At 43.0% G+C, this 23,053-nt stretch overlaps 1 protein-coding gene across 2 annotated transcripts in view; it reads right to left on the bottom strand.

Annotated features, from left to right (window-relative positions):
- Positions 1–23,053, bottom strand: part of KCMF1 (potassium channel modulatory factor 1) — a 69,338-nt gene that overhangs the window by 3,315 nt on the left and 42,970 nt on the right. For both annotated transcript variants that reach the window (XM_090038947.1, XM_090038948.1), the window contains 4 exons: positions 21,478–21,617; positions 12,051–12,152; positions 11,065–11,239; positions 7,124–7,406 (listed from right to left, as the gene is read on the bottom strand). In XM_090038947.1, coding sequence (XP_089895073.1) covers positions 7,124–7,406; positions 11,065–11,239; positions 12,051–12,152; positions 21,478–21,617 — 700 coding nt within the window. The remainder of the gene's footprint in view (positions 1–7,123; positions 7,407–11,064; positions 11,240–12,050; positions 12,153–21,477; positions 21,618–23,053) is intronic.

The raw sequence follows: 23,053 nt of genomic DNA, 5'->3' as shown, positions 1-23,053 counted from the left end.
GATGTGGCCTCAACAGTGCAGAATAGAAGGGAATAATCACTACCCTTGACCGGCTGGTCATGTTCCTACCAGTGCAGCCCAATATACCATTAGCTTTCTTGGCAACAAGGGCACACTGCTGGCTCATATTCAGCTTGCTGTCCACTGTAACCCGCAGGTCCTTTTCTGCTGCTGCCCAGCCCCCAGCCTGTACTGGGACATGGGATTGTTCTGTCATAAGTGCAGGACTTGGCACTTGCCTGTGTTGAACCTCATGAGATTTCTTTTGGCCAATCCTCCAATCTGTCTAGGTCACTCTGAATCCTAGCCATGTCCTCCAGTGTTTCTACTACTCCACCCAGCTTGGTGTCATCTGCAAACTTCCTGAGAGTGCACTCTACCCCATCTTCCAGGTTGCTGATGAAGATATTGAACAAAACTGGCCCCAGGACAGACCCCTGGGGCACTCCGCTTGACACTGGTTGCCAACTAGACATTGAGCCATTGATTACTACCCTCTGAGCCCGATGCTCCAGCCAGTTTTCTATCTACCTTACAGTCCCTTCATCCAGCCTGTACTTCCTTAGCTTGCCTGCAAGAATATTGTAGGAGACTGTATCAAAAGCCTTGCTAAAATCAAGGTAAACCACATCCACTGGTCTGCCCACATCCACAGAGCCAGTCATCTCATTATAGAGGGCAATCAGGCTGGCCAGGCATGACTTGCCCTTGGTGAATCCATGATAACTGTTCCTAATCACCTTCTTCTCCTCCAAGTGCTTAGAAATGGATTTCTTCAGGATCTGCTAGGTCACTCTCCCTGAAGAATCACCAGTGATGCAAAGCAGCTCAACTAACCTAGGGTTGTTACAGCACCTAAGATGCCCCAACAGTCATAGCAGCCTTAGGACTGAGTTGACTTGGATTAATATTATCATCAGGGAGCTGAGTTTTCCATTTGCTTCAGAAATACATGGATTTTCTTCTTTAAAAAGAATATCATGGATTTCTCCTTTAAAGGAGAACAATGCAGGAAACTGTGGGTATCCCCCTGCAGGCTGGCAGAGTTCCATTCTGCAAGGGGCTGCTTGGAGTTGAGGGGAACAGGACACAGGGGGTGTCACGTACACGTGCACATGCACACATGCATGTGGCAGCCAGGCAGGGGTGGAGAGCAGTTTTCGCAGCTCACTCCAGATAAGTCAGAGGGCAGGGCATGGTCACAAGCAATGCATTTGGGGGGGAGGGGGGGCGGCGCCCACAGGCAATGCAGTGGGAGTGCCAAGGTGATGCACTGGAGGAGTGGGGGGGGGGGGGAGAAACATGCCCCCCCTTCCCCCCCAAGATTTCTGTGCCCACAGCAGGGCGTGAGGTTGAAATTAGGTTGGACCAGCTCTCAGCAGCAACTGCCTCTGCAACCCATTAGGTGGGACCTGGTATGGGAGGGAGCACTGTGCTGCCATGACCACCAAAGTGCGGAGTTGTGGCCCTGCTGCTGCCAGGTGGGCAGGGGGCACCTCACCTTCGTGGCCATGGCAGTGCTGCACTCCTTTCTGTGCCGCATCCTGCCCTCTGGGTTGCAGAGGTAGCTGCTGCCTGGAGCTGACCCGGCCTGGCTGCAGCCCCACACCTGCTGTGGGTGCAGAAAACTGAGGGTACATTTTCTGCCCCCCATGTCCCACATATCATCTGTACCACCCCCACACTCCCATGTGTCACTTATACCCCTCTACTCTCCCTACATCACCTGTATCCACACCCCCGCTTCCCCACACACCCACCCTGCTCCCCTGGGGGGATTGGGGTGGGGGGCACCAGCAAGGCTGGTGGGGACTGTGGGTCATAAATGAGTGGCACCGGCAAGATTCAGGGGGTTGTCACTTTGGAGTGAGGGGCAACAGCACGGGCAGGGGTAGGGCACCATCATATCAGGGCAGCTCAGTGCCACAAAATGGTGGGGGGTAGAGTGGGAGGGAGATGGAGACAGGGACAACACAGCTGCAGCTGAACCTGTGTGCTGGTGAGTGAAGGAGGCAGGTGGAGCTTTGATTTTCCATGATAAAAACAAAGTCAAACACTAAAATCTACAGGTATTTATAATTTATTTTAATGATTAAGGCACTGGCAGGTTTCCAAACTGCTTTAAGATTATAAATATATCAGTAAAATAAATATTATAAATATATCAGTAAAATATTGTGTTCAGCTGATACCTATATTTAATTTTAATCATGGAAAAATGCAGATTTTGGGTTTTTGAGAACTTGGGATTTTTAAACCAAGAAAAATCAAGATCCCCGATTACTATAGTGCAGTTTAGCCACCTGCCACAACAAATGTAATTACTGTGGTACTGCCACCAGCTGAGCAGCACAACTGCCATCAGTTCTGGCTCTGCTTGCCCATATCTACCTTGTCTGCTTTGTCACTTTCTCTTCCTTTGTTCCCAATCCCCTGGGGTTTCTGGGAGTTGCAGTTCAAACTAGTCAGCACGGTTCTGTAGGACTGCTCCCCTGTCATCAGACACTCATCAGCCATCATTTTCTTACATTGCCTCTCTATAAATATCGATTAAGACCACAAATATGTTTTCATTGGTCTGTAAGCGTGAAGTGAAATCAACGTTTAGTAATGTTTACCAATAAAAATCGAATCCTGCCAACCCTAACTACAAAGGTGGATATATAACTGGCTCAGTAACCACAAGCAAAGGGTAATTATTAACAAATTCACATCAGCATGGCAGGAGGTTTCAAGTGGGGTCCCATGGGGTCTGTCCTCAGCCCAGTGCTGTTTAAGGTATTTATTAATTATTTGGATTGAGCAAGTCTGCAGATGACACAACACTAGGAAGGATTGTGAACACACTGTAGGATGCAAGCACAATTCAGAAGGATCTTGACAGACTGGGAAGTTGGGCTAGTACTAGCAGGATGAAGACTGATGCGGATAAGAAGTTCAAGGTGCTACATCTCAGAAGAAATAATCAAAAACCAACACAAAATAAGGGACACCTTATTTTGGACAGCAGCTCTATGGAAAAGGACCAGGGAATCTTGGTAGATCACAGACTCTATGTGCGTCTGTGTTGTGATGCAGCTGCACAAAAGACAAATGTGGTTTTGGGCTGCGTCAATAGAAGCATTAGGTGCAAGACATGGGAGGCAATAGTGCCTCTCTACTCAGCAATGTCTGGGCCTTATCTCCATGTGCATTTCTAGACGCTACATGTCAAAGAGGATGTGGAGAAGTTACAGGGGGTCCAGAGGCAAGCAAGCAAAATGATAAAGGGCTTGAAAAGCAAGTTGAGGAGAGGCTGAAGGACCTAGGCATGTTGAGCTTATGGAAAAGGACTTAAGGGACATGACAGCAGTCTTCAAATACTTGAAGCGCTGCCTTAAAGAAGAAGAAAAGCACCTTTTCTCTCCTGCTGCAGAGAGGAGGACACGGACCAATGGCTTGAAGTTGCAGCAAAGCAGGTTTGCACTGGATATCTGGAAAAACTTCTTCACTGTTAGAACAGGGAGGCAGTGGAATAGACTGTCTAGAAAAGCTGTGGACTCTCATCACTGGAGGTGTTCAAAAGAGGTTGGACACCCACTGGTTGGGGATGGTCTAGGCATAGCTGTGCTTATTTCTCACCATGGGTGTTTCCCATGCTTCTGGGCTTTGCTGGGTGCTCCCTGCCCCCACACCCTTTTCTGTTATATGTGCCACGGGTGTTTTTAAGCCTCCCCAGAGGCATTGGATGTTAGCTACAGCTAAGGCTGGAGACTTCAACTGGGATGTGCCAATTCTCCTCATAGGAGCAAAGCAAGAGGTTCCTGGTTGGTCTTGCCCCTTGGTTCAGGGTCAGACTGATTGCCATATTTGGGGTCAGGAAGGAATTTTACCCCTTTGGTCAGACTGATACAGACAGTGGGAGATTTGCCTTCCTCTGCAGCAGAGTAGGGGGGTGGCCCTCTACTCAGGACCTCTTGAGCGTATATTGACATTTTATAGAAGCAGGACAGTGGCTGCCGTGGTTCCCCTGCTTTACCTGTGGCAGGTTACAGTGCTAGGTCTATGTTGTATCAGGGTTGAGGGTAGGGTTTAGAGTTATGGTTGTATGAGATGGTTTGGATAGGAATGATCCTGCCTCAGGAAGGGGGCTGAACTAGATGACCTTCTGGAGGTCCCTTCCAGCCTTACTTCCTATGACTACCTATGAAAGTTTGGGGGCTGCTGCTCTACTCTGCCTACGCTCCAGTAATCTGTAACCACAGAACTTTCAAATATCATTTATTTGGTTACTTAAGAAGTTTAAATTTCTATCCCAGGCATTTGATCTGTGGTCACACGGGATTATTTCTTTGTAGCTTAGCTTCAACACAGCATGATGGAAATAGCCCACTTGTCACAATCCTAAAGAAAATTTTCTGCCATATTTTTCTTCTGCACACCAGTTTGGAATGTGGAGGAAAAGCATGAGCATTTCAATATGGAAGACAAGAAAGGAAGACAGTACACCAGGAACTCTGAAACCTGGATGGCCTACTTCTGAAATAAGAATATCATGGGGGCATCCCCAAAAGTGCTAGAATTGCAGAGCTGATGAGCCCTTTGACAGTGAAAGTTTAGAAATTAATAACTATCAATTGCGTAGTAGCAGTGTTTTCTTCTCATCAACTGCATTCAAACCTACATTTTTTTCTACTTGTTACTTATACCCAAGTAAAATACTTGGTATACCTGAACCCTGTTCATCGTCCATCTTTTATTAAAGGTTCACTTCCAATTAAACACTCAAGATTTAATTTCCAGATTCCGGTACATGTTTCTGGAAACACTTACTTTACTGGAAGTAGTAAAGCGAAAAAGAAAAGCCAATAAAAGTTTCTCTAAGTAATAGCTCTTCATGCCTCTTAGAGATGCTGGAGAAACAGTGAGCAGTGTTAATAGATATCAGGTGTAGATAAGCCTTGGCATTTCTATAGATGAAACAGAAATTCTTTGGTTTGTATTTACTCAAATTTCACTGAGGATCCAGCCAAAAATTGCAGCTAGAACTGTCTGTGAGAACAAGATGGCTAAGGTGGAAACTTTAAGAATCATTTCCTCTCCTCAGTCTACATAAAATGAATGCGTCAGCAGAGGAAACAGTTGTAAATCCACATGCCATCATAATCTCAACCATCTCCTCAAGAGCAAGTGACACAAGCAAAAGACCCTGCCAGGAAACTTTACTGGTTGGGTACTCCTGTCATCAACTTTTGGGACTACGTTTGGCAGGAGCAATAGGAGAACTCCCAAAAGCCCAAAGACTGATCACAAACAATAACCAACTGAGTCTAATTCCCTGGTTCTGCTCTTATCTTTTTTCTCAAAAACAGGGACAAAACAGTGGTTTTTAAATGCTACCCACCACGTAAAGTTTTTCTGCAATCTATGTTGTCATTTTGTAAGTCACGGGGTTAACAGGGTGAAGAAGTTACCATTATTTACCCAAATGCAAGACAACCCAATAATTAGATTCAACATGTGGAAAATTTATGAGTGTATTATAGTTTTCCATGTATGGAATCTAATTACTGAAGGATCATATTTTTTGCCCTGCCCTCAGCTATTGCAGGTATTGAGGGGAGAGGTGATGAAGAAGGCAGCAATGAGGCAGGTGGTAGGGGACAGAGAGTAGGGGGAGGCAGTAGTGGGGCATATGGGAGGGCAGGCAGTAGGGGGGCAGCCAGTGAAAGAAGCAAGCAGTTTGCTCACTGCTGCCTGTCCCCCTCCCCACCTCCACTTACCACTCAATTGTCCCTGCCCCTCCCCTGCACCACAGCCTCAGGCTGCCCCAATTCTCCCTTCCTCTCCTTCCTCCTCCATGCTGCTTCTGCAAACTCAGGTCCCTGCTCCCCGTTCTTCCCATCTCCTCCTCCTCCAGAAGTCTCTCCCCACTGCCTACCCCCAACCTTGCTCTGCGTTCACATCTCCAAGCCCATCCCCAGCAGAGCCCTGTAGCATCAGGTATGTGAAGCCAGCACAGCTGCTTGGTAGCAGGGAGGGAGGAGGCAGGGGAGGGGCATGGAGCAGACATGGGAGGACAGGGATGCCAGATAGGGGGAAGGGGACTGGAGGCTGTGGGGAGGAATCCAACCCCAACCCAGGTTGGGGCTGGAACAGCAGCTGCCACTGTCGCCACCCCACAGCACCTTCCTGCCTCATACTAGATTCTAAAATAGACGGTTCTCCCCACCACATTAAACAGGAAGAAAATCCTCATTTTCTAATCAAGGAAATAAGCAACAATAAACAATATACTAAATTATTATAAAAGTATATATAATGTCATATTCAACCCTGCCCTAGCATTTTGGGTGCAGTAATGGCATTCAGCCATTCTCCCATCCTATGTTCGGATCAAGCATGTACATTTAACAGTAGATGAAACTAATGCTTTAATGGGGATTATTGCTTACTGCTCATGACACCAGTGCTAAGTAGAAGTTAAACATTTTGCCAAGGTTTCAAGTAGAGCTATAAAGCAAAGAGACACTAAGCAACTGCAGGCCTGTTGAACCCTAGCATATTTTGAACAATAATTGAGGGCTAAATTCTATTCCACCCATTAAGAACTTAAGTTCTTAATGGATGGAACAGGATCCCTAAAAGCCATTTTGCATCTCTGAAAACCATTAACAGAAAACGTGGATGGGTTCTTACTACCTGCGACCGTCTCAATACTGAGATGAAAGCACGTTACTAAAGCATCACGTGCATTAGCAGTTTTCAGAAATCTGAAGATTGCATTTAGGCACAGATATCTAAATGGCTTTTAAGCATCTACTAGGTGGAACAAGACCTGGCCCTAACTGTCTATTTCACTTTGTTTTAAGAACTGAACATGGTGAATGGGGTAGGTTTAACTGTAGTCAGTGACTCTAACTTGGTACATGAATGGGGTAGGTTTAACTGCAATCAGTGACTCTAAATTGGTACATTACTGAAGCATGTATTGAACTTAAACAGGGTTACACATGTACTTAAACTTAATGTGATGACTTCTACACTTGAAAAGCAGGTGGCTTAAGCTCCTTGCCAGGTCAGAACCAAGTACACTGATAGCACAGAAAAATAATAAAACCACTGAGACTCTAGAATGAGTTACCTTGTAAGAAGAAACTGGGAATTCTGGATAGTCTGCTGACTGTTTTCTGTGTTAGATGTGTTGGTTGTTGCTGTAGATTGTGTAATTGTGGTGGTGACGCTACTCGTATTGGTGCGCCTGGTTGCATTGCGTGCAGTCTCCAGTTGTTGTCGTGCTGCCTGTGCGTGTTGTCGTTCTAACTGCAGTTGCATCTGCAGCTGCTGTAACTGAGAAGCAGAAGGGCCAGAGGAATTGAGCTGTCCTCCTGCAGAACGTCTCACCCCCGATAACTGAGATAAAAGCTCTGCCAGTGAAGAGAAAAAGCACCACAATGAAACCTGCTTCAAAAGTACACATACTTCCCAAGCATCGGTGCATTACTTCTGCCTTTCCAAAATACTTGAAAATTTATTAAATGCTTATATACAGTCAATGGGAGGGGCAGGGGGTGGACATGGGGCTTTGCAAGAACAGTTGCACTGGAGAATCTCTTTATGGTCAAGAAATTCAAAGTCTGAAACCTTACAAACAACTGAAGAAGAAAGGGCACTTCCTATGTATGAAGGACTGGTCCCGAGGTGAATATGCGGGCTGCCTACTTCTTAAAGGGCTATCTTCTAATCAAGGCAGCTGTTGCCTTGGCAACCACTTCATTTTTGGCTGAAGTCAGTGCCTTGTCTCTCTCTAAACAAATGCACTGTATTCCCATGGTATTCAAGATGGAAGTTGGGTTGTAGAGAAAAATTAAGATGACACTGCCAACATTTCTGTCAGATATTTTTGGAGAAGGTTTGATTCAGAAAACATTTTTCAAATACTGTATACTACTTAAGTTCCGTCGGGAACAAAAACCAAAGTCTTTGTTTTTCCAACTCTATGCCTTCTCTCAGATTGACCTAATAAAGGTACCAACTCTCAGATATATGGAGAGGGCCTAATTAAATGAAGACCTGTCTGGCTTTGGGCAGGGATCATGCAATCTTTCCAACTGAGGAGGAGTATAGAGCAAATTTTATCTCCATCAAAAATAATCTAAAAAGTAAGTTTTAGTAGTAAAGTCTGATTCTGTGTATTACTATAGAACTTATTCTGCTTTCCAAACCTTTGTGGACATTGCTAGATTAGCTGCGTTTGGTTTGGGAAGGGAGCAGGAAAAATGGAGCAAGAAGTTTTGCCACACATTTTTCAATCTTCCTTTTAAAATAATTACCACAGCAGCTTAATATTATTGGTCACGGTGACTTTTTCACCCCACTTTTCTTTTGGTCACATTCAAGATTATGACTCCCAAAGTTAAACTTCCCCGCCTGGGTGCTGCAGAATGCACGAGCTCTGTGCGAGGAGCTTGCCGAATACCAGCAGCCAGTGGGCAAATAATGCAATCCTACTCAGCACAGCTATGCTTACCAAGATTAATACTACCACTACCAATAATTAAAGTTTCATTTCACTTTAATCACTGACCAGCCGCATGAGAGAATTTATCTTATGATAAACATGAGCAACAGAATTTTAAAACTTTATTTACCAGTAGATTAAAAATAATAAAAACCAAAAAATCCCCAAAGAACTTGTTCTAGCCCCTCTCGTAAGTTCTGGTTTTACAAGTGTTTTAGATGAACTCTGTGACCATTACTGGCAGAATGCATGCCTTCACTCCACTTCTATAGCCCTACTTAGCCACCACAAGCTGCTGCCACTATTCTTTTTATGAACTGTACTGAAATACTACAGTGTAATTTGGCTGTGCACAAATTGCTGATTGTCCAGCAAATGGAAACAAAACTGAACGGCAGAATAAAGATCCTAATAAAAAAAGAAAAAAGACAGTTATTACTATATTGAACTATATTTACTATTTGGGATACAGTTTCAGGTATCTGTCAGTTTAACAGATGTATGTTTCCCTCTTATCTACAACCATTTCAATGTGGGCATTGAAACACCTACAATCTAGATCAGCATTTCTCAACCCATGGGCCACCACCCAAAAGTAGGTCACAAGAATATATGAAAGGGTCATGAACAAACTTTAAAAATAGATCAACAAACTTTAAAAATGGATTCTCCCTTAAAGGAGAAAAACATGGGAAACTAAGTTCCAGCCTGCAAGGGGTTGCTTGGGGCCCCCCATGTCCCCTGCCCCATACACTTGGGGGCTAGAGCCTGGGGGCAATGCGCTGGGAGTGAGGGGCACTGGGTCGGGACTGGTGATCCATGTTTACAAATGGCTCCTGGTCAAAAAGGTTGAGAACCACTGATCTAGATGTTATACCTACAAGATAGGCTCACATAACAATGCAGCAGCAGGTTGACAATAAATTTCATGGCTTTTGCTAGTTTGTTTCAATCACTGCTACATTTTGCCAGTATTTTTTTTTATAGTTAAACAAATATGGCAACATGTCTTTTAACTATTCATTTTAAGCTAGTTCCAGTCAAGGTTAATTCAAACCACTTATACACGTCATGAACATCAGAAAACGAAAGATACTCCTGACTTGAGGGGGAAGACACAGCTGGCACTCTAATAGGGAAGAGAGATGTAGAAGGCAGGACAAAATGCCCACACATTCATAAGGACTATTTTGTGGCCTACCTAGACCTTAGCTGCAGTAATTTGTCTGCTCATGTGGACCATAGACAGGTTATCACTTCAACAGCTCTTTCAACCCACTGCAAGCAACCACTAAGAAGTGAAGTAAGAGGTAAAGGCCTTCAGCCAAGGTGTATTGCACTCCCCTACACAAGAATGTGGCTCTCTTTTGAACTCCCTGCCCCCAGTAGGGAGTTTTCTAGACAGATATAGATTAAGACAAGGAAGCTTGGAAAAAAAGATTCATGCTGTCTATATACAGTCTGCAAACCCCACACCTAAACAGGCAGCAAGGGCATGCTGGAAAAGATGCATGATCCTGTAAGTGCAAAATCCTGGCCACTTCTGGCTCTGCCCAGCTTTATACCCATCTGTGGACAGATGTAAACCATTGGAGTGCAAGTAGCATAAGCAACTACTGTAAGAGTTGCATCATTTCTACAGACATATAAACGAAACAGCCTTTTTTTCAGTAACCATTTCCTGTAGTGTTAAAATGACAGCTATCTACCTCACTTATACCACTACAGGAGCATGCAGATGTAACAAATACATTGCTACAACTGATGTCATACAGCCATTGCTTTCTGCATAGATCCAATATATCTAGTCTCCCCAAAAGTACCTGTATACATGTGAAATGTACCAGATTCGAGACCCACTGAGACTGAGGTAGAAAATGGAGTTCTGAAACTCTGAACAGGTGGCCTGTGGGAATGAGACCAGAACCCTCTGGTATTAAAGCATAAGCCAAAAAAAATGTTTTAAGTTCAGAAGTTCCTGGTTCAATCTTTGCAGACAACCCACCAAGGGCACTGTTACAAATACAGTGTTTGGTGTAATTTTAAGCTTTATAGATTTGAAAACATTGTACTCCTTTGGTTATGCAAATCCCTCTGAAAAAGCCACTCAGAAAACTACATTTGTTCAGACAAGCAAAGTCAAGACAAGGTTGTGATTCTCTCAACATGGGTTCTGACTTGTTTCTCCAAACAGATTCCCCTGAGACACTAGCTAGGCTGTGTTTCACATACACCATATTTGTGCCATAACATACTTCCCAGGAGCTAATTTGCTCACTTTTACTAGCTAATGGGAAGAGTAACAGCATCAAATCAAGAGAAAGAGAGGTGACCAGTTTGCCATTCAGATGCCCAAGGATGTACGGGATTGCCTCATATGGCTTTCAAATGTACCTTCCAATTAAGTACTCACATCAATTTAAACCTTCTCCCTGGGGCAAGCAGTATACACATATCTCTAAACAAAACAGACATAGGAAAAAGCTGGACAATCGTTAAGTTGGATGTTAAAGCTACGTGTGGAGAAAGACTCCAAAAGAAAAACGATGCAGACTGATTCTTACCAGCTATAGGATCCATGGCTTCCCTATTGCTTGGAGAATATGAACTCTGCGAAGATGAAAGCCCACCAGTGGAACTGCTAGTAAAGTGCATGTTTGATCTACGTGCGCGAGGACCCCCCAATCCCCGGCCTGGGTGAAACATTCTACGAACATGCCGAACACCACTGGATTCATCGTAACCAGACAGTTAAGAAAATATGAAGTTATTTGATAAAGAGTATTAAACAGCAAAAGTCTGAACAGTATGGCTGGGGGAAGGGAAGAGGCACAAACCAGATTCTTCCTACCAAAAGCCGTGTTTCAGCCTGCCTATTGTTACGGTGTGCTCACAGATGTTTGTGCTATTAGCGACATGATCTCTCCTTGCTCTTCTAAGAGTTGTCTTCCATGATTCTAGTGATGTGACAATAGCGATGAAAGCTGGCTCCTGAATGAAGTCCTAAAATAGGATAGTGTCCCCTCTTCTGCCCATGGTTTTAGGAGCCTCAACTGAGCAGGGAGGAACCACCAGTGATAAACATCTATGTTCAGACCCAAAGGTCATAACATAAATGCAACAGACTTGGTGGAGATATAGCAAAGCCGGGGAGGAGTGAGGAGGAGAAGGGTGGAGAATATTTATCCTATTCTAATCAAACACCTCATTCACCTCTATGAAGCTTATTTCAGTGCGTGGCTGATGCAACTTAAATTCTAACAAATAAAGCCACAGCCTTTTTTTCCAACGTCGGTCATGACGCTCATCTCACACACACACACACACACACACACACACACACACAGAGGCTGCAGTGCATTTAAATTATGACATTTCATTCTTCTTTAGTTCTACTTAATGTCAAGCTCCTCCAATAACTAACTGAATGACATGGCAGTTGTAACATGTAAGCACAACCAAGATGCCATGACCTGTTTGGTACAATTAAAGTAGCTATTACTATTAGAGGTAACAGCCTTGTTTTTTTCCCTGACTGAGAAAAGGATATTAAATCTCTAGGAGCTCTATGTTCCAGTGTAAGATGAGCTGCAAAGTCATCTGTGACATGATTAGGATCCCCTCCAGGTAATGCTGCACATATTGGACAGATCTGAAATGACAAAGTCAGAAAAACAAGTTTAACGTTTCCACATAAACAATACAATGTACTTATCAGTTTGGGCCAATCTCTTAATGTTAACTACCTTAATTTAAAAATCAAGTTTAATTGTTGTAGGTAGGTAGCCAGCCACAGGAAGAATGCAGTGAAGTGCTCAAAGAAAAACAAATTTCAAAATCAGTTTTTAAAAGCTACTTTTCCCCCTTTTCATTAGTTTTTAATGACACACCGAACACACAGAGTGAAATTTGCTTTCAAATTCTGACTAACTCCCCAGTTTCCAAGCCATTTGCTGTATGCTAATTTGCATGCAGAGGGGAAGGGCTTGCTTCCACTCAGTGTTACAGTATAACCTCATAACTCCGGCATGCTCAGGACCAGGCAACTGCTGGAAATTGGAAAATTCTGGATTTTTAAAACCAGAGCAGCGGCTGCATGTGGAGCAGGGTGCTGGATGGTGGTGGCAGCTGCCATGTGAAAGCTTCCCCCTCTGTGACCAGGGGAGCAGAGGGGGAAGCTTAAAATGTATCAGATTTTTGAGAATTCTGGATTTTTGATATTGGGATTTATGAGGTTATACCGTCCTAACTGCTTTGGCGCACCAGCCCAGTGACATCCACAGCTTCATTCAGTGCTCTTGGAAGGCACAAGCACTTTCCCATTCATTCTCCAGGAAGGATACAAAAGAAGATACGGATATTCATTAGCTATCATTGATACCATTTGAAGAAGTATCCTTCCTAAGATAGCATTAGAGGCAAGAAAAGAACCACCTCATACCCCTCTAGCTCTACTTCTAGAGTAGCATTTGCAGGCTGCTCCATATTGCACCCTTCAAAGCGAGGAGCCTACAAGAACACTTCCATTCAGCCCAAAAGAGTGGCATAGCTTGGGTCTGGACTATTTACTCTCCTTTTTCATCACACCTCCTCTTGTCTTTCTGGGGCTGCCCTGAAGGTGGCAGCAGCCCAGTTTCTGGAGCTGTTGCTCTGCACAAAGACATGTGAGGCACTGGAAGATGTTATATTTGTCACAGGTTAGATGCAACTTTTGCACGACAAATCTTAGCATTCCAGATGTTAAAGGAATTTATCCCAAGATAAAGAGGCACATCTACCACAAAGAAGGTGCTGGTTTAAACAGCAACTTCTTTGGGATATAAATGTATTCCATGACAATTTTAATATCTGGCCAGTTACAGAGAGCAAACCAGGGCACTCCCAGGTCCTCTACTATCCCTGAATGCACTACTGTGTCCCCAAGAGCAATTCACAAAGGCAGTAGTAGTAAGCCATGAATTTCAATCTAAAAGATAAGAGCACTTATCTCCAGCCTTAGCTGGAACAGAGGCTAAGGTACTGAGTTAGTCTGGATCTATTCTGAGCTTAGCAAGAGGGTCCAGGAAGCAAATGGACCAATAACGCTACAGCTTTGCAGTAATAGCACAAATTGGGATTGGCAAAGGGAGGGCTGAGGGGTGGAGGGGAAGAGGGAGAAGGGGTGACAGGACGCTTTTTTCTATCTTAAGAAAATACAAAGATGTTTTTACATCTTTTTTAAATTTCAGAAACAAACAAATATTCTGAACAGACAAATACAAGATGCTTTAATGGCTGACTATGGATCTGTCCTCTCAGCTGAGCACTCACTCTCTTGGACCTGTAATTTCACTGTCTATTCTAAACTTTTCTTCCCAAATTTCCTATTGTAGAAGAAACAGTAAACATAAAAAAGTGTGAACAAAGCAAGCAAAGGTATTTTAAAGTGCCTGGAACAACTCGGCTACTAGAAGTGCCTTGTTTACAGTAGTGCTAGCAACACTGGGAAACTTTAGGAAAAGTCCAGTGTAGACACAGAACTAAGGGAGACCTGAACTGGTAATGAAAATATGAAGAGAGGACACAGGTCCCATTTATACACCATGAAGAAAAAAATGGACATAAAGCTACACTGCCCTGTCTGGGCAGGTCACCTGTAATCACTAGTCTGATATGTTTGTTTACCTGCCAAAATATCCACATTTCAGAGCAAAATGGGAATGAGGAACTGACCTAAAAAAAACCAAAAAACAGTTTGCAGGGCAGTAATTATAAAATTTGGTGGCAGGTAAATGGTGCTCCCCTGCTGTTAAATTTCTGAATCCAGGGAGAGTCCCATGGGCCAAACAACATGGCTCTAAACTAAGTACGTGGGCAGAGCAGGGCCAATCAGGATGGTACAGAGCAACCCGATCCTGGTGCCCAATTCCACTTCTCTACCTTCTTACTCACACCAGATTGAGCCAAAACACTGAGCACCACTGAATTAAGACTTTTGCTTTTGGGGATTATATGCTGACTAGAGAGGTAATTAGTGATGTGAATCTGAAGTCAGGAAGAAGGCAGGGCAGGGTGGCACTTTATAGGCAAACTTGTTTACAGAAACACAATATATTTATTAAGTTATGTCTAGGCTACCCTGCTTCATGCTATTCCTATGTACCTGTGGGGGAAGAAGGGGGGGGGGACAGAAAGCAATATAATTAATAGCAAAACAGGGATAAGGAAAAAGTGCTGCTTAGGAAAACGTTACATTAACATCATCATCATCATCATCAAGATGGCATGCCCAAAAGCTTGAAAGAGATGCAAAAATTACAAGGTGGCATGACTGGGCATATAATTAGAATATTGGGGGTGCGGGGAGGGAAGGGAAATAAAACAACAGAGTAAATAAAAAGCCCATAAATTCATGTACAACAGGCTTAGCAGCTGAGTGACACCATGTCTAGTGATGATGGCAACTATTATTCTCCAGCCAAGTTTATCTAACAAGCTATAGTGTGAGTCACTAGAGAACTAACAGGAGAGGACACTCAGAAAGTAACAATAAAGCACAGACATGTGCTACTCAGTTTACTAAAGCGCTGTCATAAAAATAGCCCCTATTTTCCTAATAAAGAAGTACTTCCCAAAACAACACAAACAAACAAGAAAAGTGATCAAATGAAACAGCAGGAAGAGAGCATTTAAAACACCAATACTTCAAACTCATCAGCCATCTTCAGACACACAGGCAAGATAATCATAGAAAATAATCATCCTTCACTACGAGGGACTGCTGAAGAAAAAAAGACTGAAAACTAAACAGGAATTATGTAGAATGGTCTTTTGCACCCAAAAGGTAATAGATTTTTATACAAAAAAGAGAATTATTCACATCTTGCAATAAATGTGGCAAAGTGCTTGTAAACTTATACAAAAACTATTATAACATCAAACAAGGATGACACTAATAAAATCACCAGTTAATGCAACACTCTGGAATTTCTATCAACAGTTGCAGAGTCTTGAAAACAGAGCCAGCATGAGAAAGTTTGTCTAGAAGTTACAATTCCTCATGTCAACAGGCAGGAAAAAAAAAAGTCATAGTACTCTGAATGGAATTCAAGAAACAAATAAAGCCAAGCCAGTTCAGGGGCAGCACAGAGATATGACTTGACCACGTGTTTTTGCTACCATTGCCTCAATATTTCAACCAGATGCATAAATTACTCCAGATAACAGAAAACTTAGCACTTACAAGTAACAAATCTTTCTCTTTTAAGGAAGATCAGAACAGGGACCATGCACCTCTTCTGTCCCACTTTTTCTCCAGTGCAAGTAGCATTCTTGCCAATGTGTTTACAAAGAGAATTGCATCTCACAATTAACACACACAGATGGGTCCATTTTGCTACCTGCCTTCTGTATACATGGATGGGGACTGAAGACATCATTTCTTAGAACCAACAAAGAAAAGTCTGCATCTCCTCTAAACACTGATTCTGAGAACACTGGATTTTGACCATGGATGAGTCAATTTTATTCAGCTACAGCAACAACAGCCAACTTCATGTCAGTCAGAGTCTTCTGCACTCTCAGGAGGGATGGAATAAAACTGCCCTTTATGATCTGGATTAGCTACTTAAGTCCTGACCACTGCCTTTTGATCACCTTCATCTGCAGCAGGAGTCAAAATGGCAATTGCTGCTACAACACTGAAGCTATCACCAAAATCTGCAACACATGGACACCCTTGGGAATTTGCATGATCCTAATATTGAACAAGTAATCCCCCTCACCCAGATACAAACATCTCTTCAATTAAAATTAGCTCTCATTAAACTTAAAAATGTAATAAGAATTCCACTCATCAGAAATCTAAATATGTTGAGAGATATTTTCCAAAACTACTCCACAAAAAATAAACTGATAAAGCAAACATTTCACTAAGACTATTTTATCTCCTCTACACAACTTCCTTAAGCTCAGTTATTAAAAATACTTCAGGATCCGGCTATCCTACAGTTACTATACATCTGGATTTTCCCAGACATGTTTTCTATTTGGGTCCTCAGATTTCCATATGGGCGGGTTTTTTTTAAATATAATCAATGTCCAGGATTTTGCTCTTCTCAGCATCAATGTTTTTCCCAGCACTTCCTAGCTTGCCTTAGCAAGGATCTGACTCGGGCTGGGAGTAGCAGGGGGAGGGCAATTAGACGCAGGGGGCAACACAGGTCAATCCACACAGCAGCCAGGCAGGGTGGTAGGAGCAGCCCAGGATACAGGGAAGTCTATCAGGAGCAGGGGTTGGAGGGCCAGGCCTTGGGTGCATGTCCAGATCTACATGAGATGCTGAATGCACAGTTGTTACTGCACAGTAATTTAGTACTTGCATACACAAGTATGAAATGACTGCACAGTAACTGGAGTTATTGTGCAGTAGTGTCCCTGAATGGCTTCTTGGTGATGTTGACTGAGTGGCAGTTTGTTAACACTTCATGCCATGTGATGCTACAGTGCAGTAGTAATGAACTACTGCACATTCAGCATCTCATATAGACATGACCCAGGTGTGTGAGAGACACAAAGAGAGAGACAGAGACAGAGAGAGGCCTGCTGACACTGAAGGAAGTCATCTGGGTGCTAGGGCTACAGCAAGGCAGGAGGAGAGGCGCAAAGGTGTCTGCTTCTCCAGGGGGAAGGCAGCAGGGGCAGTGGGGAGCTATGTGGCTGGGTTGGCAACACTGGGGCTGGTGCCTTGCTTGCAGAGGCAGGGTACCTGCCCCCTGTATGGTCCATAGCTCCCCAGCCCCTCAGGGCCCTCCTGGAACAACTGCCTCTGCCCCACCCCCCATGCAGCGCAGTTCGGCCCCAACTGCCAGGCTCCTGGAGCTGCCTGTGCCCCATCGCGTGGGCCCAGCCCAGCACAGTGTGGTGCATCTTCAGGCAGCTCTGGGTCACTTGGGCTGTCACCTGGAGACCCACACCACTCGCTCATGGGGGCTGCATTTCATGCCGGGCCAGATCCTGCCTGCACAAACTCCAGGCACCGTCAGACTGGACTGGTTCCATGCACATAGGACCAAGCCCAGCACGGCACACAGTCCCCAGGAGCAGCACAGGGCCCCGGGTGACAGCCCAAGCAGCCCAGAGCTGCCCGGAGGTGCATGGCACCATACCAGACCCACACGATGGAGCACAGGCAGAGCCAGGTGCCAGGCAGCTGAGGCTGAGCTGAGCTGCCCCACACCGTGCAGAAGGGCCGTTCCAGAAGGGCCCAAGCACCCCAATGGCTGCTGTTGCTGCAGGTAAGCCCTGGGCTCTGCGGGGGAGCTGTGGCCCCTGTGGGGGAAGGGCAGTCCTTGAGCTGTGCAATTTGTGCCGCTCCTGTTTGAACTGTGGCAAGTTCACATGCCTGCATATGTGGACGCGCTGAATAGGATTTCTTCTTGTTAAACTGAATTTAATCAACTGCCTAAATAAGAATTTACAGTTATGGGTAAAATAATCATATTATAACCCTGGTTTAAGAGTCAGAAAGCTATTCAGTATGAAACATCTTTGACTGCCATATCTATTTTACAACCTAACTCAAGGTCAATATCTAAGCAAAAATAACTGTTTCAAACCCTAGGCCCATAAGAAAGTATTATAGCTGTGAATTCTTTCTTCAATAACATGCCTATGCTTTTCTTTTTTAAAGAAACAACAACACCTCCAAAATCTCCTTACAATGAAAAGACTTTGCGTCACGCTAGATTAGCTATTTACTGACATTTTGTGTAATCAAATTAAAATAAATACTTTCCATGCTGTAGATGAACATATCCTCCTCCAACACAAGCTCAAAACAAAGACATGAAAAAAGAAATACCAGAAGCTGATCTGGTAACAACGAAAAAATTTAATTTTCAGAGAAGTCTAGAACCTGGAACTAGCACTGAAATCAGTGGAGCAGCAGGTGCCAAACACCACGAAGTAGACTTCAAAGTTAGTGATCAAATAAAGAATTTTAAACATAGTTCCAATTTGAAAAACTAGAAAGTATCACTGACATCAAGTGGCAGGTATCAAGAATTACAATACAAAGTCCACTATAGAAAGGAATTTAAGAAGGGGACAGGGGGGAAGAGGTGGGGGTCAACTGCTATCATGTTATTTAAAAATGGAAATTTGAATTAAACCTAGGGAGGTGGGGAGGAGAATGGAAGGAGATTAAAAAAAGAAGGTGGGGGGGAGGATATGCATCCAGGGGTGTATCTGTGGCAGGTAGGGAAGCTTGCTACTCACTGGTACCGGGGGATTGTAATCCTGAGCTCCCCATGTACTGGCAATAAGGCACAATGGGATCTGATGGCTCAGTGCCAAGCCGTGCCTCCTGCCAGGCATGTGTGGCATGGCAGAAAACATAATTGAGAGGATTGTGCATCAGATCCCATGGCACTTTTACTTGCCTGTCTGTCAGGGGCCACAGCGAAGTATTGGAGGCACTGTCATAACATGCAGAAGACAAGATTTTGTTTTACAAATCTGAGTAAAAAAAAGTACATTTAATTGTAATGACAACAGACTAACGACACAATATCATTCGAGTATTTTGACTATTTTTTGCCTAGTTTGTTGGGGGGGGTTTTAAATTGTATATGTTGTAAAATGCCAAAAGGTTGCAGTGTTCTTCCAAACATGGAGAAGGACTAAAACAAAGGAATCAAAAGAGAGCAAAAACATTAAGATGATGAGTCATTCCTCTACCATGTATCGGATGGGATGTAATCCTATCAAGCTTTCATGTTTTTCATATCAATCTCCAACAACCAAAACTAGAACTGGACAACTCTTAACTAGGTTCACTACACCACATGTTCCTGAAGTGTGAGCAGCATCTGCACATGAATCTAACAATGACTTCCAGTTCTGGAGAGAGCACCTTGCCTGTCTAGTTGCCAAGAGACCTTAACCTGGAACTGCTGATAACTAGTATTGCTGAAGACAGGAAACACAGGAAGAGAAAAGGTCTCCTGGGCCAATGAGTACACGACCCCTGCGCATTTGTGGCCTACAGTTAGTCAAAGGAATCCACAAAACCAGCACTTCTAGCCTTTACCACTACAAGGAACAAGATCTGAAAACTGTCTAGTACAGCAGTAATTTTTTTAATGAGGAAATGTAAAACACAGCCATGGGCTTTTATAAAATAAAAGTTACTTAGATCTCATCAGTTCCTAATTGTTTAATAGCTACACACGAGCTTTTAATTCCTAAAAATCATAACAAAGGTCAAGTACAAGCCATTTATAGAGGCAAAGACTAACTGCAAATTGTCCTTGACAGGCATACTCTCCTGTATGTAACAGTGCAGTGCTCTTCCCCCATATTCAAAAAAAGTTCAGACCTGGCAGCATCCTCTGGCGTAGGTGACTGTCACACCTAGTTGTGATGGCTTTGTGAGATCAGATGCTTATTAATGCCAAGCAGAAACAGAACAGGTCCCCAGTACTTTATTACAACTGAACATTAAGAGCTGTTGTGAACTGATTGTTACAGCGGAAACCGCAGGGAAATCAAATGACCAGGGGAGGGAGGGAAAGCAAACCACATCACATGACCCATGCAGCCTACTGCTGTAGTCTTCAGGATCATGCAATAAAATACATGATAGCCAAGTCCCAGGTTCCTCAGCTGGATCTAATGATTGTTCCTCAATGGGGAAGGGCCACAATAGCCTTATTACAGCCAGAACAAAACTTGTTAAAACATGATGCACAAATATAGGAATCTCAAGAGTATCCACATGGAAAATTCTTTTCTACCATGGCTTTTTTTCCTCCATACAGTATCGTTTCTCCTATGGAAGCAGGGGGAGAGATCTGAAATGTGCTGGTCTTGCTGCTTTGACAAAGGGAATGTCATGGTTAGGTCAGTCAGAACACTAGGTAATAGAAGCTCAGAGGAAGAAGCACACCTCATTAAATATTTCTGTTATTGTTATCAGTTCTTCCATATTAATTGTATCATCTGTTTTAATATCAACATATATCGTTGACATGCACAAGTTTTATCAATTTCTGAAGTACTTATGCAAACACAATGCTAGGTGCATTGAAAATTAGAATGTTTAAAATCAAGCTCTTACAAATCAGCTGTACATCCTTTTTGAACTCCCAGTTCCACAAAAGGATAACTTCACAACCATTCCAGTCCATAGGATGGGCAGCAGGCTGGTTTGGCAGCAAAGCAGCCAGGGTCCATTAGCATCAGGAAGATTCTAAATGACTCCAAATACATATGAAAAACCTCCAAAGAAAGATAACCTTTAATATCTGGATCAAGAAAACTTTAGGCCCCCAAAAAACTGAAGTCCCATTATATAAAGTATTTCTAGAATGTATTTCCATTGTGCAATTTTTCAGCAATTTCTAAGCTTTCCTTAAAAAAAAAGGGGGGGATTTTATCTTTTCCAAAACATACTTACCAGCAGCATAAACTGAGAGAACACTGTCTCAAGCTAATATAACATGTTTAAATTTGCTGCTCCAGTACCCCAATCAACTTAATGCCAAAGCTCAGCTGAAATCACCTAAATACTAGCTAGCACTGTTAAAAAGAATTTCTAAATATGAAATGGAGAAAGAAAAGAAAAAGAAAAGAAAACAAATGAACAAATGACTACCCAAGAATTAGACACAACACTGATAACAACATTTAAGCTGCCGAGTTGACTGTTATTGGATTTAAGTAATCCAAAATTTAAGTTTCCAACAGTAACGGTGACTTGGTCTTTTTGTACATATGTAATTAAATTACCTATGAAAAAAATTTGCACTGCATTTCAATTTACAAAATACTGCCATCTCAAGCTAGGTTACTTAAAACACACACACCTCTAAAAAAAAAAAACTTCAAGAAAATAAAATGACAGGAATTCACATTTTCTGATAAATACATAGTAAAGCTTTAATTATGTTCATATATTTTCACCATAATTAACAGGTAATACTGCTTCTACCTACCACTTCTGTTGATGTTTCTGCATGTTCAGAAGTAACATGTTCTTGAAGAGATGTTTCCGTATAACCCATTTTTCCACAATAAGGACAAGTAAAAGACTGTGGCTGCTCTACAGAGAAAGCTTCTCCACCATAGTACAAATCTGGAAGAAAAAATTTGTGGGTAGACTTTATTCATAAAGAAGCATGGTCCAGTACTCCTATATATATTACTTTAACGCCCATGTATATATTCACTCTGTCAATTAGTCATTTGTTAAAATGCCACTTGACCTCAGACGCTAACAGGTTATTTCGCGTAAAATGCAACCAGACAGTGATATTCATGAAGTTATTCAGTTAATTAAACGCTCAAAGGAGTACATATGTTGCACTTCATTTTGTATATGTAAAAACACCAGAACAGCAATAGGCAATGTTTTTGGGCAGAGTGCAACCTTGACTTGTAAGTTGTTGGTGTGTCAGGGGCAGACAGCAGGGGAGCCACAAGGGGTGTGATCCTTGTTGTGTGAGCAACCCTGGCCCCTCCCCTGGCATCTGCCCAAGACACAAATGTCAAGCAAAATGCCTGTGTGTGCCATGCTCTGGCACACGTGCCAGGGATTGCCTACCCCTGTACCTAAACTTCTAAGTATCCACTAACTGCAAGTATCACATGTGCTACTTTGTTTCATTTACAATGCCTACTCAAAAATTTTTCCCCACTACGATGGAAACATCAACGTGGATAGCTCTCAAGGCAGGTTAATGGTATTTTAAACATTAAGCTCTTAAGCCAGCTCCCAGCAAATCTATATGGAACAGTATTTTAAAACTTCTCATCTACACTAACATTTCCTTTTTCTGAACCACTACTGTGAATCATTGTTAGAAATAATGGAAAACACTACAACAGTGATTTTCAACCTTTCAGATTCAAGGGACCTCTTGGAAAATGCCAGTTCCTAGTCTGCACTCTGTTTTTGACTAGGAAAAAATAATAGAGCAATTCTTCTGTTACAAAGAACTCAGAAGGACAAAAGCAGCTGAGAATGGACAGGTACCTGCATTATAGTGTTTTTTGCACTTAATGAAAATGCAACCCCTGATCCAGAACAGCATTTTCTATTGCTTCTACAGTCATATAAAAAGGGCATTTCTTTAGTCATACAAAAGAGCATTACTTATACCAATAGCAAATCTCACTCTCCAAAATTAGCACATCCATGCAATCTCACTGCAGGACTCAAATCCTTGTCCAGGTAGTCACTGGACCATTTAAGACCAATAACTGGCAGTTATAGGATGTGTGCACACCCTTGAGCTCAGTATTTCAAGGGCAATGGCAAGATCCAGCAGCCTCTTCTAATGGTCCTTCTATTCCTGTCAGCTTCAAGAAGCCATGTTGGTAGGGAGGCTACTAAGTAGAGTTAAGAAGATACGATAAGTATAATACAAGCGATAAATAGATCTTCACTCTATCCTGCATCTGAACTGGCAAATAAGATTCTAGGTAGGCAAGCTGGAGCCTTTGTGGAAGCTAGCAAGATCCCTATGAAGGTCAACACCTGAGCAAGGGACAATACATTTACCTTCACTT

The sequence above is a fragment of the Crocodylus siamensis genome, chromosome 3 (assembly GCF_052110815.1).
Source record: "Crocodylus siamensis isolate JL-2025a chromosome 3, ASM5211081v1, whole genome shotgun sequence".
NCBI classification, from domain to species: Eukaryota; Metazoa; Chordata; order Crocodylia; family Crocodylidae; genus Crocodylus; species Crocodylus siamensis.
This window is presented reverse-complemented; position numbering and strand designations above follow the sequence as displayed.